A 14,969-nucleotide genomic window follows, 5' to 3' on the forward strand; every position below is an offset into this window, starting at 1 on the left:
TCCTAATGCAGCCTCACTATGGGCTCAGCGCAGGGCGGGCTCGGGTCCTGAACTCCACAAGCAAGAGAGTGGCCGCGAATCCAGGTGCCTGGCATCCACCGAGCCGCTGCTCCAGAGCAGCAAGTGGACAAAGCCCTTGAGATCTTGAAGCTGACCTTGTTTATCGGGCCCTGAGTACTGGGTAGAGGAGCTGGAGTCTGAGGCCTGGGTACAAAAAGCCGAGGCACACGGTGGGCACGCCCTACAGCTGTCAGTTTTAACTCCATTTCACCAAACCCGTTCTCTCGTCCCTAACAAACCAGCAGGGCTCAGCGGAAGGAGTGCAGACTCCTCCGGACTCACACAGCTCCCCGCAAGCGACAGACGGGAGAGCCATCTCCCACCGGCCTGAGGGCTTAGGTTCGGCCTCTGGGCCCAGCCTCGACGGGCAGCCCTGGAGGCTGGCCAAGGACCCCTGGGGCTTCCACGGGGAGCTGGACAGAGCTCCCTAGCTTCGTCATCCCTAAAACGGGCTACGGCGTTAGGGCGATTCCGGATGCTGCTCTCCCCTTGACGCCCAGGGACCGACCGTGGGGCAGGTTGGGCCGAGGTTGGGCGCCTCCGCGCTCTGTCCGGAAAGAAGCACGCGGGCGGCGGCGGCGCACTCACTTTAATGGGAAGCTGCTCCTCGGCTCTTACAGCGACAGGTAAAAACATAAATACGGGGGTGGGGTGGGGGCGGGGAGGCGGCGAGGCGGCCGGGGCCCGGGCACCCGGCCCAGGCTCCGGGGTCTCAGGTCCGCGTGTCCGGCCTCGGGGGACCCAGCGTGGAGTCCTCGGGGGTGCCCGTGCCACCGGGGGGCACTGTCTGGGCCGGGACGGAGGGGAGGAGGTCCCCGCGGGCATGCGCGTGCGACACCCGAGGGGACAGGCCCCGGCGGGAGTCCTCCCGGTCCCCGGAGCCATCGCCCCGCTCCTTGAAAGGGGGGAGTCGGTCCGGGGCGCCCCGGATGGGGTGGGGGTGGGGGGTCCCAGCGGGGTCCTCCCGTCCCCGGAGCCATCGCCCCGCTCCTTGAAAGGGGGGTCAGTCCGGGGCGCCCCGGATGGGGTGGGGGGGTGGGGGAGCCCCCGTCTCCCTACCAGGCCCGGATGCCGTGCAGCGCGGACACGCCCGGACTGCCCTGAGGCATCCCGGGGCTCTGCACGGCGGCGGCGGCGGCGGCGGCTGCGGCGGCGGCGGCGGGGTTCAAGTCCCCCCCGACGCCGCCGCCCCCGCCCCCGCCGCCGAAGTTCACGAAGCCGCCGCCGCCGGCGGGGGGGGGCCGCGGGCTGCGCGCCGTGGGGGGCGGCGGCGGGGTAGGCGGCGGCGCAGCCGTAGGCGGGGCCGCCGTAGCCGGGGTAGGGGTAGGCGTTGTACCCGTAGGCGCCCAGGCCCACGCCGTAGGCCGCGGGCGCGTAGGCCGCCGCCGAGTCCCCGAGGCAGGGCTTGCCGTCGCGCACCAGCACGGGCACGGCGATCCTGCGCGCGGCGGGCGGCGGCGGCGGGGGCGGCGGGGGCCCCAGCAGCTCCAGGCTCTGGTCCTGCCGTTGCCGCTTGCACTTGTAGCGCCGGTTCTGGAACCAGATCTTGACCTGCGTGGACGTGAGCTTGAGCGCGCTGGCCAGCTGGTCGCGCTCGGGCGCCGACAGGTAGCGCTGCTGCTTGAAGCGCCGCTCCAGCTCGTACACCTGGGCCTGCGAGAACAGCACCCGGGGCTTCCGCCGCCGCCGGGCCCGGGCCCGCTCCGCGCCGCCGCCGCCCGCCGCCTCGGCCTGCTCCGGCTCCGCTGCCTTCTGCAGCGCGCACAGCTCTGGGTTGGGGGAGAGGCAGAGAGATGGTTAGAGCGGCTCGGGAGGTGGGTCCTCGTGGGAGGCTGGGGAGGGAGCCAGCCTGTCCCGTCCCGGGCTGGGATGCCCAGCTTGGCTTGGGCTCGTTGCTGAGGTCGCAAGGCCCGACAGGGGCTCGGTGGCACACCTGGGGAAAGCCTAGGTGCAGCGGACATCTGTGTCCAGGGACAGAACGAGAGGAATCTCGCCCCCACCCCCTTCCCCGGGTAGTTCGGGTTCTCCTAGCGGCCTGTGAACTAGCCTTTTCTGTTGGCAAAGAAAATCCAATCATAAGGATGCTGGCGGCGGGGGACGACGGGTGAATCCCGTCCGGGATACTCTGGTCTGACCCTCGGGTGCTCCGCTGGTCTTCAGTGGCGCAATTGAAGCGCTGGGAGGCCCAAAGGCGCGGGTTTGGAGGTCCCCAGGCAGCGCTGGTGTCTGTACGACCCCTCGGCTTCCCAATCTCGCTGGGAAGCCGGAGGCCTCTACCCCGGCCCTGCATGATTCCAGTCGGTAGCAATCGATTCTAGCCCTTCTCCGATGCTCCCGGACCCCCCTCTACTCCCAGAGAAATTCAGGAACGCTTTCCCGGCTCGCGGGAGCCATGGGACCCCTCCGGCTCTGCCGGGGTCCGGAGCTGGGCCTGGGTCTTCCCAGGGCGTCCCCCTCTGCCGAGCAGGCCGGGAGCCCTTCCCTTCCCCAGATGTCTGGTTAAGGGCCACCTTCGCAATCCTTCCCTTCACTCCCCAGCCGCTTCATTCGCTCAGCTTTTTTTCCAACTTTCCCCACAAGAGAATTTCTGCCTGGCCCTGCCTGGAATATGTCCTGGAAATAAAAAAAACAACAGCGAAGCCAGTCCCAGCAATGGGGTCCACAGCATTACTTCAAAAACACAGCCGTATCCTCAGATGCCTCTATCTGACACAAAGGAGGCAAGGCCCAGAGAGTCGGAGTGGGCTGCGGGGGCCCTGGACCCGCCGGCTAAGTTTCTGTTTAGCAATGTTCAGTGTCTCAAAATATCCCTAAACCCAAAAGAGGTTTTTAACTCTCCGACAGCAAGATTTGTTCCACGGAGGATTGCTAGATTCGCTTAGCAACAGATCCAAGAGCAAGGCCCCAAACCATCGGGGCTCTGTAGGCCGAAAACAACTCTTCTTAAAAAAAAGTTTCTCTGTCTTTTCTTCTGATCCTCTAAATACGGCGTTTCCTCTACCCTTCCGATTGGCTGCGGAGCGGGAAGATACCGGACAACCTGGAGTCTTCCACTCCAAACTGCCCGAGCCCAGCCTTCAGCCCAGAGGACTCGTGCCAGGCCTGGGTTTCCCGGGCCCACGGGTTTGGGTCTGAGAGCAGCGACTCCGGAGGGGAAGGGCTTGGGGTTCTCCTTACCTTTCTTATCCGCTCGAGGGTCCTTGGCCGGGTCGGGGTCGCCATAGGCGCGCGGGTAAAAGGCGGGGGCGGCTGGGAAGGCAGGGGCGCACTTGGGGGGCGAAGGCGCGGGGCCCAGCTCCGCGCGCAGCTCTGCCAGGCCGGGCGCTGCCGCCTCGGGCCCGGAGTAGGCCTCGGGCTTGAAGGCGGCCAGCATGCAGGAGGCGGGCGCCAGGGTGGCCTCGAGGCGCGCCGACAGGTCCCCCGCGGCCAGGCTGCGCTGCTGCTCCAGGTTCAGGATGTCTTTGACCGAGAAGGGCGTGGGCGTGAGCGCGGGGCTGGGGAACATGGTGGCGGCGCCGGGCTCACAGCGCCAGGTGGGCGGCAGAGAGTGGCGCTGCCCACCCCCGGGGACGGCCTCCCCGCATGGTGCCCGCCGCTCGCCCCGCGCACCCGCCTCTCTGCCCGGGATGTGGCGCGGCGGCAGGTAGCGCGGGGCGCCAGGGGCAGAAGAGGCGGAGCAGGCCGGAGCAGGAGGGGGGATTCAGCCTGCCATTGGGCCAGGGGCCTCGATGACAGGAGCGACGGGCAGTTCTGCGCCACCTAATATAGACATCGGGATAGGGGGGAAAAATCCTGCTCGGCTCTTTTTTAAAGGGGCCGCGGCACATTTGGAATAGTCTCCTGCCCCTGCAGGAGATTGCTCCTCGTTGGCCAAAAAAAAAAAAAAAAAAAAAAAAAAAAAAAAAAAAAAAAAAAAATATCGTAGCTAGAGGCGCTCAGATATCCGGGGTCTGTTGTGGTGGGTCCAGGGGCAGGGTTGGGGAGGGTCTGGGATTTGAATCACTATTCTTCCGCACCCATCTCTGAACGGGCTAGTAAGGATGGGGTGGGGAGCCTGGGGAGGGGAGTTATTACAAGCATCGACCATCACTAAAATATCGATTACTGGAGTCTGACGGAGAGAAGCACAAAGGAGACCGTTGTTCTGGGATGATAACAAACCAATTTAGGATTTTGGCTGGAGAGGCGGGGTGTGTGGGGGGCATTTGATTTAACCTACGGGACCAATTTCACCCCAGGGTTCCAGGCAAGCCCCCAGCCGCTCTGAGCTGAGCCGGGAAAGGTGAAGTGGCTAATTGTGAGGTGGGAGTGGCCACCTGCTGCGGACTGAGTGGTGGCGGCTCTCTCCAGGGAGGACCATTCACTGAGGAATTGACCCTTCAGTGAGGAAGCCAACCCGGGTTGGGGCTCAGCTTCCCAGGAAAGAGCTGCCTCCAGTAGTGTCTGCCTGGCGTCTCCTTTCTTGTCATCTCTCCTGGGCCTAAGAACCCCAGATATTTTCTAGCTCCACCCCCCCAGGGGCCTACTGAGGCAGAGGACAGGGCAGCTGGAGGGGCATTTTCAGCCCCGTGCCTGAAAACTGTCAGGGCTTAACGGAGCCCACACTCTGTTCAACAAGAACTGCCTGGACCTAAGGAACACGTGGGCCCTCCCAGACCCCCACACAGCATGGTGGAGCTGAGATTCAGCTGTAATCTCAGAGAGAGAAGGTGCACCTCCAGGCAAAACCTACCCTGTGGAAAGTATGGTAAGGCGTGCCCCTGGCAGAGCTTGGACAGAGAAGGCAAGGCAATGGAGGATTCCTTGGCCGCCTGAGAAGGGACTCTTGGAATAGAAAAAAAAAGGGGTTGGGGGTTAGGGTCAAAGGTTAGATAAACAAGCCACTCCTAAGTCATGGGCTCAAAGCTCAGAGGGGATAAAACTGTGTCAGTGAGGTTGTGTGAGCTGTCTCTCCGGGCAGGACAGTGGGCACTGAGCGCTGGCACCAGCTGGGCCCTAGTGAAGCCAGCACAGGCCGGATTTCAGTTCCTCCCTGCTTTTCATCAAACCCAAAGTCCCAAGGCCTTGGGCCTGAAACCGGGGGAGAAGGAGGCCCCGGGCTCGTCTAGAAGGGAGCAGCTCAATTCCAAGCTCCCGCCGACAGCGCCAGACTGGGTAACAGTGCTGAGATCTCAACCCAGGGCCGTTCTGAAGCAGCAGGCTCCATCCTCTGAGGAAGCCTTTCCGGAGATGCAGGGCGCAAAGCCCGGACGTCTCGGCAGCCCCTCCACTCCCGCAGCCCCTCCACTCCCCCACTTTCCAGTATGTCCCCCCCCCATGGTAGAGCAGTTCACAGCTTTTGTCTTTTTCCTCTGCCACGGCTTTCGGTCACCCCACCCTAGTTGGGGGACCCTCCTCGCTTCTAAAGATTGGATTCTGTGGGTTGGAGGGTACTGTGTGCCTATCACCCAGGCGGTGATGGCTGGCAAACGAGCCACATCCGATTCAATTAAACGTCTTGCTGAAAACTGCTTGGGGCGAGGGTCCTGGGAACCCTGTTAAGTGAATCGGCTGGCCCCGCAGATCGCGATGACAGTTTGAAAGATTAGTGTGGCCGAAGCCTGAAATATTACCGTTTAATGGTGGTGGTGGGCGGCAAATCGGGGCTGCATCCGGGATCTCTGTTTTAAGTTTTTTTTTTTTTTTTAAGATAGTTCTGATGGGGGGGGGGAAGTATTTCCTTTGCGAATTGTGAATCAGTGTGGTGAGGATTTATCACCGATTTTTGGCTCTAAGGGCTCCCACGGCTGACAGATCTGTGGGTCAGGTGTCAAGAAAAAGGAAGAAACCCTTCTAATTCGAACAAAAAAAATTAGTGACTTTCCCACCCCCTGAAACCTTGGTGAAAAGGCCCTGGCCTTTCTCTCTGGAGAGGAAGCGGGACAGAGTGAGATAAATAGGCAAAGCAGAACTGAGGTGACCAGGAGGGGCTTCCGCAGAGAGCTGTCCGGGGGCCCCTTCCGACTTGGCTTCTGTCCTGGCTGTCTTCAAGCCAGGACCAAAGGGACGTATGCATGCATGTATGTATGTGTGTGTATGTATGTACATAAATATATATTTAATTTAAACAGAATTCACAGTGGCTGGGGAGAGGCGCATCCTTCTCCCCAAGGGCTTTTGGCTCAAACCTCGGGAGCTATTTCTTCGCCTTTTAAAGGCTCGGGCGCTTGAGGATTCGTCAAATTCTGGGGTAGCTCCAGCGCGTTTTGAGGAAAGAAATTATTATTGATTGAGAAGCGATCGGCGGCGGCCTGAGCCTGCTCCCTCCCTGCCCCCCCTTTCCCTGCAATCAGCAGCGCCGGCCGCGAAAAGGTATATATGATTAATTGAAAGATAAGCTGCAACTATCACCCGGAATGTCATTAATGCGCCGGGGAGACGTCCATTGGAGACAGGCGGCGTTATCCGCAGCTTTATCTTCAACAACGCCTCGCTCTCTCGGCCCGCGCCGGGGAAACAGATGGGGGTTTCTGTCTGGGACGCTCGCCCCGTGTTTATATTTTGGGAAGAATCGCAACTCTAGGGAGTCCCCGGCGGGCCCCCTGATAAATGAACATTAGCACTTTTTCGGACTACTGTATCAACAAAGGGGCCGCGGCGCAGCAATAATTGGCGAGAAAGCAAACAGAGGGCCGGGAGCGCGACTCTGCTCTTCGTCCGGCTGATGGATGAGCCGCGCGGCCTCCTCCCCGCCCGGCCCGAGCTTCCTCCCCGCGGGGCCGCGCTGGGCCGGGCCGCTCTGCCCCCGGGGACGCCCCACCCCCGGCGGCAGGTACCCAGCCCTTCTCCCGGGTCCTCTCACCAGGCCCCTTGGCTAAGAGAACCACCTTACAGGAGGGAGAGATTCGCTCAGGGCTTACCCAGGCTGGAAGCAACTGCGGCCACTGCGGTGACCGGAGCTGGGGCTGTTCCCTGTTGGTGCAATGGGACTGAGAGAGAGCAAGACTCCGCTCCCAGAGGAGGGAACCCGGGAGCACGGTCACACAGGAGAATTCTGCACAAGGGGAGATGATAGAGTGATAGAGATAGAGAGAAAGATATATATATATATGGAGAGAGAGAGAGAGAGAGAGAGAGAGAGAGAGAGAATATGAATCTGAGCTGTAACTTCTTCCTTTTCTCTCTCCACTCTTCTGCTAAGGCCTTACTGAGATATAAGTCACTCATCACACTCCATAATCCATTTAAGAACATTTTTCACACACACACACACACACACACACACACACACACACACACCCCACTCCCCAAGAAACCTGCCACTTTCAGTCCTCAACCTCTGCTCTCCCCTTCTCAGGCCCCGTCACAACCAACCTCCTCCCCCTTGCTCCGTGGGTTTACCTCTCCTGAGTGGTTCATACAAACAAAATCATGCAATAGGTGACCTTTGTGCCCGGTATCTCTCGGTTAGCAAAACGCTTCCCAGGTTCCTTCACGCTGGGACACTTATCAGTATAAGTAAATACTATCATATCCAGTTGTGTGAATGTGGCGTTTTTGTTTACTAGTTCATTGTTCCATTGACATTTGGGCGTTTTCACTTTTTGCTATTCTGAATCATCTCTAGCCCACTCCTACCTTCAAAGCCTGGGAAAACCTTCCTCTGTTCTCGTTATTATCAATCCTACCCTTCTCCATTGGGGACTGAGTTCCCGGTAACGTTCTGTTCTTGCTATATCCCGATTCTTGATTTTTTAACAAGTTTCCGGATCTTCATTTCGGACTGAGCTCACAGTACCGGCCAACAGTCCTGCTTTCTAGACTGTCAGACAGAACCCGGGAAATACTAACTCTACATATTGGAGATCCTGATCACTAGCCTGGCTTTTGGCTTCCAGTGCCCAAAGGCGCAGCGTAGGAATAGGCAGACATAGGCAGGCTGGGAAAGGCAGTGAGGAGCCCCCAATCCCCAACCTGCTGTTTTCAGGTAAAGCTGTTCCAGTTATAAGAAGAACCACGGAAGGGAGAAACAGGTCGGCCTGGTAAAGGAGCCCGTGTCTTTCTGTCTAGAGCCGTCAGGACTTCCACCTGTCTCCAGAGGACTCCAGAGGAGACGCCTTTTTAGGTGTTTGCCCCCATTTTCTCCTTTCCTTCACCCAAACGACCAGGTGGGTAAAAATGCTTGCTGAGCAAGTCTGGCATGAGTGTGATTCTCGGGGACCTGAGGTCATCTGATGCCATCTGACCCCCAATAATGCATCATGGTTCCCAAGCACTGACACACACACACACACACACACACACACACACACACACACAGAGAGAGAGAGAGAGAGAGAGAGAGAGAGAGGATGATCTCTAAGTGTTGGTCACGATAAGGATAAGAATTTGGAATGCTTGCCTATTTTTGAGGGAGAATGAGGAGAATAAAAGATTGAGAAACCAGACAAGATTGCTTTAAAACTTTACAAAACAAACAAACAAAAAACAAAAAACAAAAAAACAAAACAAAACCCATAAATAGAACTAAAGAAAAAAAAAGAATAATCTAGGGAGAACAATGCTAGGAATACACGATGAAATTATAAATTTTAATGGTGTAAATAAAGAGTTCTGGTAAAGCAATAATAAAATCAACAGAACAATTGAAACATTGGCCAAGACTAATAGAACCTTGCTGGGGAAAAGTGTGTGTGTGTGGGGGGGGGGGGGGAAGGAATGGGGGAAGAAAGTAAATAAGAAATGTCAACTAATTCAGAAAGGTAAATATATCAGATTAACAAATGTAAAAAAAATGGTATCTATCTCTAGCTTCCCAACAAATAATAAAGTTGAGCAAAATTAGAAACCAAAAACCAAAAACCAAAAACCAAAAACCTTCCACACATCCACTTGTACTGCAGACACAGCCAAATGGAAGAGGGCTTGCCTATCACTCCTGAGGCCTCTCTCATTCCTACTACCGGGTCTGATGTTTCTGCCTAGTAAGCTTCTGTGTGGTTCAGGGGAAGAATAAATTGCAAAGCCTCTGGTTCTGCCAACATGTAAAATGCACAAACCATCGAAGCTTTCAGCTTCTTTTGGCAGATAAATATATGCATGTAAATAAAATACTCTGTTTGCATTTTAGTTTTATTTTTTAAGAATGAAAATATCTAAAAATGATCCAGTTTATTTGTTTTGGAGACTGGTTAAAAATCATGTAATACCAATAGAACTGCCCACATTAGAGAGAGAGAGGGTTCCATTTACGTTATCAGCATGGGTATATGTTGTGATACAGTAAATATTAAACCAAGATTCAGGCTCTTTCTTTTCCTGTGCACTGTGTGCGGTGTCAAACCTTCTACCACTGAGCTACACTGAATGTTTTAATTCTATTTATTTATTTATTTAGTTGGGGGGGAGGAATCAGAGGACAACTTGCTGGAGTCAGCTCTCTCCTTGTGTGAACTCAGCTCCTCAGGATTGTTAGCAACTACCTTTTTACCTACTGAGACCAATCACCACATTGATGGATGGATTGATTAACTGATTGATTGATTGAGGCAGGATCTCCTGAGGCTGGCCTTGAACTCCTAATTTCCTACCAAGTCCTGAGATTCCATTTGTCCTTCACCAACACTATCCATGATGTTGTTGTTGTTGTTGTTTGGTGTTCTGTTGCTAAGCCTGGCCTCAAACTCACACCGATCCTCCAGCCCCAGACGCTTAAATGCTGGGATAACAGGTGGGAGCCACCGTACCCTTATGTACTTTACGGATTTTTTTTTTTTTAAGTTAAGGATTAACAAAATGTTAAAGGAAGCTTGGAAGGAAGAAAATGGGGGCGGGGATCTAAAATTAAACATCACACTGTCTTTATTACAGTATTTTTTTGGGAGAGCAGGGTTTGTTTGTTTGTTTTGTTTTGCTTTTGGAGCTGTGGAAATACCTGGGCCAGAATCCCAGGAGGGCAACTGTTGAAAATATACATTTACGCGACTTTCCTCTCACTTTGGATTTTTTAAAACATCAAAGGTGAGTGCAGTTTGTGGCCCAGAGCCCAAGCGGCAGTCCAGGGGTGGCTCAGAAGAGGGTGGGGCAGGACCCACGGTGTGTGTGTGTGTGTGTTTGTGTGTGGCCTTGTCCAGCAGGATCTGATCCCAGCCTCCCTCCAGCAAAATTGCCCTCTACTTTTTCCCTGAAGTGGGCTTTGTTGCTAAGAGCTCACCTGAAGTGGGTGAAAGCTCCCTGGTAGACAATCCTCCCTCATGGAGCAGAGCACCAAGGGTGTTGTGGTGATGGGGACACACACACACACACACACACACACACATGCTGCACCACCCAGGCTCTGCCTCAGCTGGGAGAGGAGTTTGGCCGCCTAGTCTAGTTTAGGCCTATTTGTCCATCCTTCCCTGGGGGAGTGGATGAGTGGGGAGCTCTAGGGACCCCTCTAACGAGCCCCAACTAGATCCAGACAGGGTCTTACTAACAGTATTGAGGTGACCCTTTCCTATCGTGGGGTACGGCAATTGGGAGAAATGTTTTCTGCATGCTCCCGTTATATATGGCAGGAACTTTGGAGGCCACTGGTCCTAGATTCTTCCAGCAGTCATGGTTCTTCTTGAGGTGGTGGTGGTGGGGTCTACTTGACTTTGGACTTCTGAACCAATAAGGTCACCAGTTCGGGTTCTGCTTTCCCACCAGCAGAGGTTTCCAGGTTTCCTGGCCCCAGCCTTCCCCAGAATAACTGCTCGCTCCCTGTTTGCCTGGAGCGGGATTGAGAGGCATGTAGCCGGGAAATTCAGCGGGTTCCAAACTTTCTATCTCCCAGTCCAACTGCCCTAGGCTCCCACGCAGAACCACCAGAAAAGTTCTGGGTCCTGTCTCCTTACGGTTAAACACACACACACACACACATTTATTTAAAAAACTAAACTAAACTAAAAACAAAAATAAAGAAAACAAAGCTGAATGTTAACAATATTCTTCTTTCCCAAGCATTTTGCGAGCTTGATCAATCCACGCTGCTTCCTGTCCCTGCTTTGGAATCGTGCACCCTGTCCCGGTGTGGCTGGTTTCCTTAGCAATAAATAAACAGTCGGAACAATGACTACTTTTACTTAAAGTAAATAAATAAACAAATAAATAAACAAACAAGCACCACATCGTAGGAACCAAACTACAAATGTGGAAAGGGGGAATTTATATGGCAAGCCCAATAGCTCCCGGGTGCCTTAACCAAGCTTTTTTAAAAAAAAAAAAAAAAAAATAATAATTTTTTTTTTAAAGTCTACTTGTTTCTGTCCGGTGCTGGGGACTGGACTCAGGGGCCTCATAGGCCCATCAAGTGCTGACTACGATTGATTTTAGTGAGACATAGTGAGTCTGGAATGCAGTCAGCAGCGTCCTAAGTCCGGAGAAACAGAGAAAACTCTGACATCTTTAACGAGCGCTTCCCCGTTAGCCGGCCCAGGTTCTGCCACAGGCCTGAAGGAGTTCATATTCTGCAGATTTCATTTATTTGTGTGTTTATGGGAAATGTGTCAAATTGCAGGATGTGAGATTTTGTTTTTGTTGTTGTTTTTTCGGATTTCCGATGGCTCCCTTGTGTTTTCGCCTGCGCTCAAAATGTTCTCGCTAGAGCCTTGCTGTGCGCGCTTTCTGTCCTCGCGCTGCTGGCGGGGACGTTTCCGAGGCGAGGTTTCTCTTTGGTCACTCACTGGCTGGGGTCGCTTTGACGGATCCGCCGGGAGCCGGATTTTTCCGACTTCTGCGGCGGGTTTCCTCGTCTCCGTCTTCTTTCCCCCAGCTCCCGGGCTCGGCGGGGTTAGAAACAATGTTTCCACCTGCCCCGACCCTGTAAACTGCTGTAGAATGAACAGCGCTCGCAGGCGGGAGCTCCCCGGGTCCCTCGGTCTCCGGAGGCGATAATTTGAAAAATCGGGTGATTCGGAGCTGGAACGAGGAGTCAAGAGGCGGCTGCGTGGGGCTCCGGGAGGCGGATCCGCGGACGCCCGGGGCGTGGGAGCACAGACGGAGCGACGCGCGGCGGCGACCCATGCGGGGCTTTTCGCCCTCGGCGCCCCGGGAGAGCCGGTCCTCCCTCCGAGGGCGCCGCGGGGCTGGGGTCGGAGCTGAAGAGTCGTGGCCGGTTCGAGGCGGCTGAAGCCCACCTCGGAGCCTCCGCCTGCCCCGAGGGCTGCCGGCGTCTCCCGTGGGCGTAAGTCAGGCTGTGAGTGGCGGGTCGCCGCAGGCTCCTGGGGTCGCCACTGCCCCTTCTCCCTCCGTCCTAGCCTTCCTTCCAGGTCCTCCTGCCTTACGACCCTTAAATGCGCACAGAACAAGCTGCTGTCCCACGGGGAATGCCGCTTTCTCCCACGCGGGACGAGCGGGTTGTGGACCGGGAGGTGGCGAAGCGCCGCACGGGAAAGCCCGGGCTGCGGACGGTTGGTAACCGGGGTCTACCCGGAGGCTCCCCGGGGGCGGCCGGGGACTTCGGGGACCGTTGAACCTCTGGGCTTCGGGAGCCCCCGGGAGCCAGCGGAGCGTGCAGCCGGCGCCGGGGTTTGGCGAGAAGCGGGATGGAGACGCCAAACGCACGCAGGGCCACGCGCCGTGCTTTCGGGGCGCACAGGACGGCTGCGGACATCCAAGCCCTTAGGGGGAGCATCTAAACGCGGGAGGAGGACGGCCGGACCTCGGAGGCCACAGCGTGCGCGGGGACCCTGCGGGATAGCTCACGGGGACCGTGCGGTGGCTCCCCCGCCCCTCGCTCCCGCCACCTCCAGCCCGGCTGCGCCTGGCACCCGGAGTCAGTCCCCGCCCGGGTGCAGACGCGTCTTTTGCTCTCCCTGAGCCCTACTTGCGCTTCGCCCCGTGCAAACCCTCTGCTGTGTGGCCTTGTATCTTTAGGTCGGGGCCATCTTTTGTCTCCCGGCAAGAAGCTTTCCTCCAGAGAAGATAAAGTAATCGATAGGGTCTTTTAAATAGCTCCGGGTTTCCTGTCGGGCCGGGAGTATCAGCGCGCACGCCAAATCTGCTCTGGTATGTCACCTTATCTCCCTTCCCCGCTGTTGTCCCCAAACGCTGCCTGTCAAGACAGACGCCACCCGCATTAGGACCCAGACTGGGGCCCTTCCGCTCCCTTGCTCGCTCGCTCGGGGTCACGCGCTGCCCTCTTGGCTCCACTGTCCTTCGTGGTCCTGGAGGGTGGGGACGGGGCGAAGGTTCTGGGACGCGGAGGGGGTCACGGTGGCGCGCTGTCTCTCAAAGGCGTCCTCTGGTTCTGTTTTCTAACCACCGGGAACAGCGCGCTGACTGCTTGTCTGTGTGGAGGAGAATCAGGCTTGTCCCTCGGAGGGGGCCTTTGGCATTCAGAGGGTGCCAGCCTGGCCCCGAGCTTTCCCTAGCTCTTGGTGACTTGGCAGGGGGAAGAGGACAGCTCCTGAGTCCCCGAGGTCAGGGGACCCTCAGAACTCCACCATTCTCCCTCGCTCCAAGTGCTTCACTCCCAGCCAGAACCGGGTGGGTTTCCGACCTTAGCAAACAATAGAAGGCTGGCAGTGGTGACAAGGGACCACCGCTTGGTCAGTTTTTTTTTTTTTTTTTTTCTTAAGGTGGTGAGTCCTGGTAAAATATTTGGGCCAGGCCTCTGCAGCCTGTGCCCTACCTGGTGTTTTCTATATCCAGCTAGTCGTACCTGCCTTTTTAAACAAGAAAAATAAAATAAAATCTCTTAGAAGCCCTCCTACCCCATCAGAATCCACCAGCCGCGTCCATCTCAGATATAGCCAACCTCCTTTATTTCACGTTGATACGCGGGGCTAGGTGGGGGGTGGGCAGGATGACTTCTTGACTTCAGCACAGGCTTGCTTCCTTCCAATTGCCCAGGATCATTCTGGATTACTGAACTGTCGAGAGAGGGCCACCCACCAAAGCACAGCCTGAGGGTAATCTAGGCCTTGGGAAAATCTGGCTTGTCAGTTATCAGGGTTTATTTACCCGAGATAGCAGTTTCTGTAAGGAAACAAAGTCGGGCAAACATCACGCTTCTCCCTCCTGCTACGGAAGAAGCATTTCTGAATCTTCTCATTCTTTCCCTGTGGGCCTGTCCATGTTATCCCACACCTAACTGAACTTGGTTCTTGGCAACAGCAAGAGATTGGTACAGGAGCTAGGGGTGTTTCTTTTCCCCCATGGGCGTGGGCCCTGAGCCTCCTGTGCTGTGTTGAAACGCCAGAAGACTGAGAGCTGAACACCTCAATCAGTGGCTTGGGAGCCATGGCTTTCATCTCTTATTCTGAAGACTGGTCCTTTCTTTCTGGAGGGCCACTTCCCCACTTAGTCAGAGCTGTGTTTGAAGAAGGGCACAGTCTTTCCTTCTAACAAGAAGCTGGAGATCGGGGAGTGATGGGGGCAGCCCTCTTCCTGCCTTGTGGGTATGGCCACCTGGGACACTTAGACCTTTTCTTGAGGCTGCACGGCCTGTTGGTACGGGGGTGGGGGTGGGGATGGGGGTGGGGGTGGGGGGGTGGGGGGAGGTGACCCGAAGAACTCTTAGTAATATCTCTGGGAGATGGCTCGCTCTCCTTATCCCCGTGAGCAAGCCTTCCATGCCCAGAACACCCCCAGGCCCAGTCCTCTGCTCCCTGAAGCCTTCCTAGTTCTCGGGAACTTTGGATTCCAATACAGAACTGCATAAAATAAAACAAAAGCATAAAAATAAAAGTGATTCCCCCCACCCCCAAACTCGGCACAGGTGATGAACAGGTGATTTAAGAAACAGAATACCCAGAACCCTTGAGCCCTGTTTTTCCTCGGGTAACGACAATTCTCGATTTTTCATTATTTTTAATTTTTCCTGTGTTTTAGGAAGCTGGAGTTACAGATGTATGCTGCCATGCCTGGGATCCCTTTGACTTGAAGCCTAGATTGCTCTCGCC

General features: G+C 55.9%; 1 protein-coding gene across 1 annotated transcript; it reads right to left on the minus strand.

Moving 5' to 3' along the window:
• Positions 1-640: 640 nt before the first annotated feature.
• Positions 641-3,897, minus strand: Nkx2-5 (NK2 homeobox 5). The gene is given in 3 exon segments (XM_021635608.2): positions 641-1,329; positions 1,331-1,829; positions 3,238-3,897. Coding segments are annotated over 3 exon segments (1,041 nt in total). The 5' UTR covers positions 3,566-3,897; the 3' UTR covers positions 641-1,115.
• Between the last annotated feature and the right edge of the window lie 11,072 nt (positions 3,898-14,969).

The sequence above is a fragment of the Meriones unguiculatus genome, chromosome 11 (assembly GCF_030254825.1).
Source record: "Meriones unguiculatus strain TT.TT164.6M chromosome 11, Bangor_MerUng_6.1, whole genome shotgun sequence".
NCBI lineage: Eukaryota > Metazoa > Chordata > Mammalia > Rodentia > Muridae > Meriones > Meriones unguiculatus.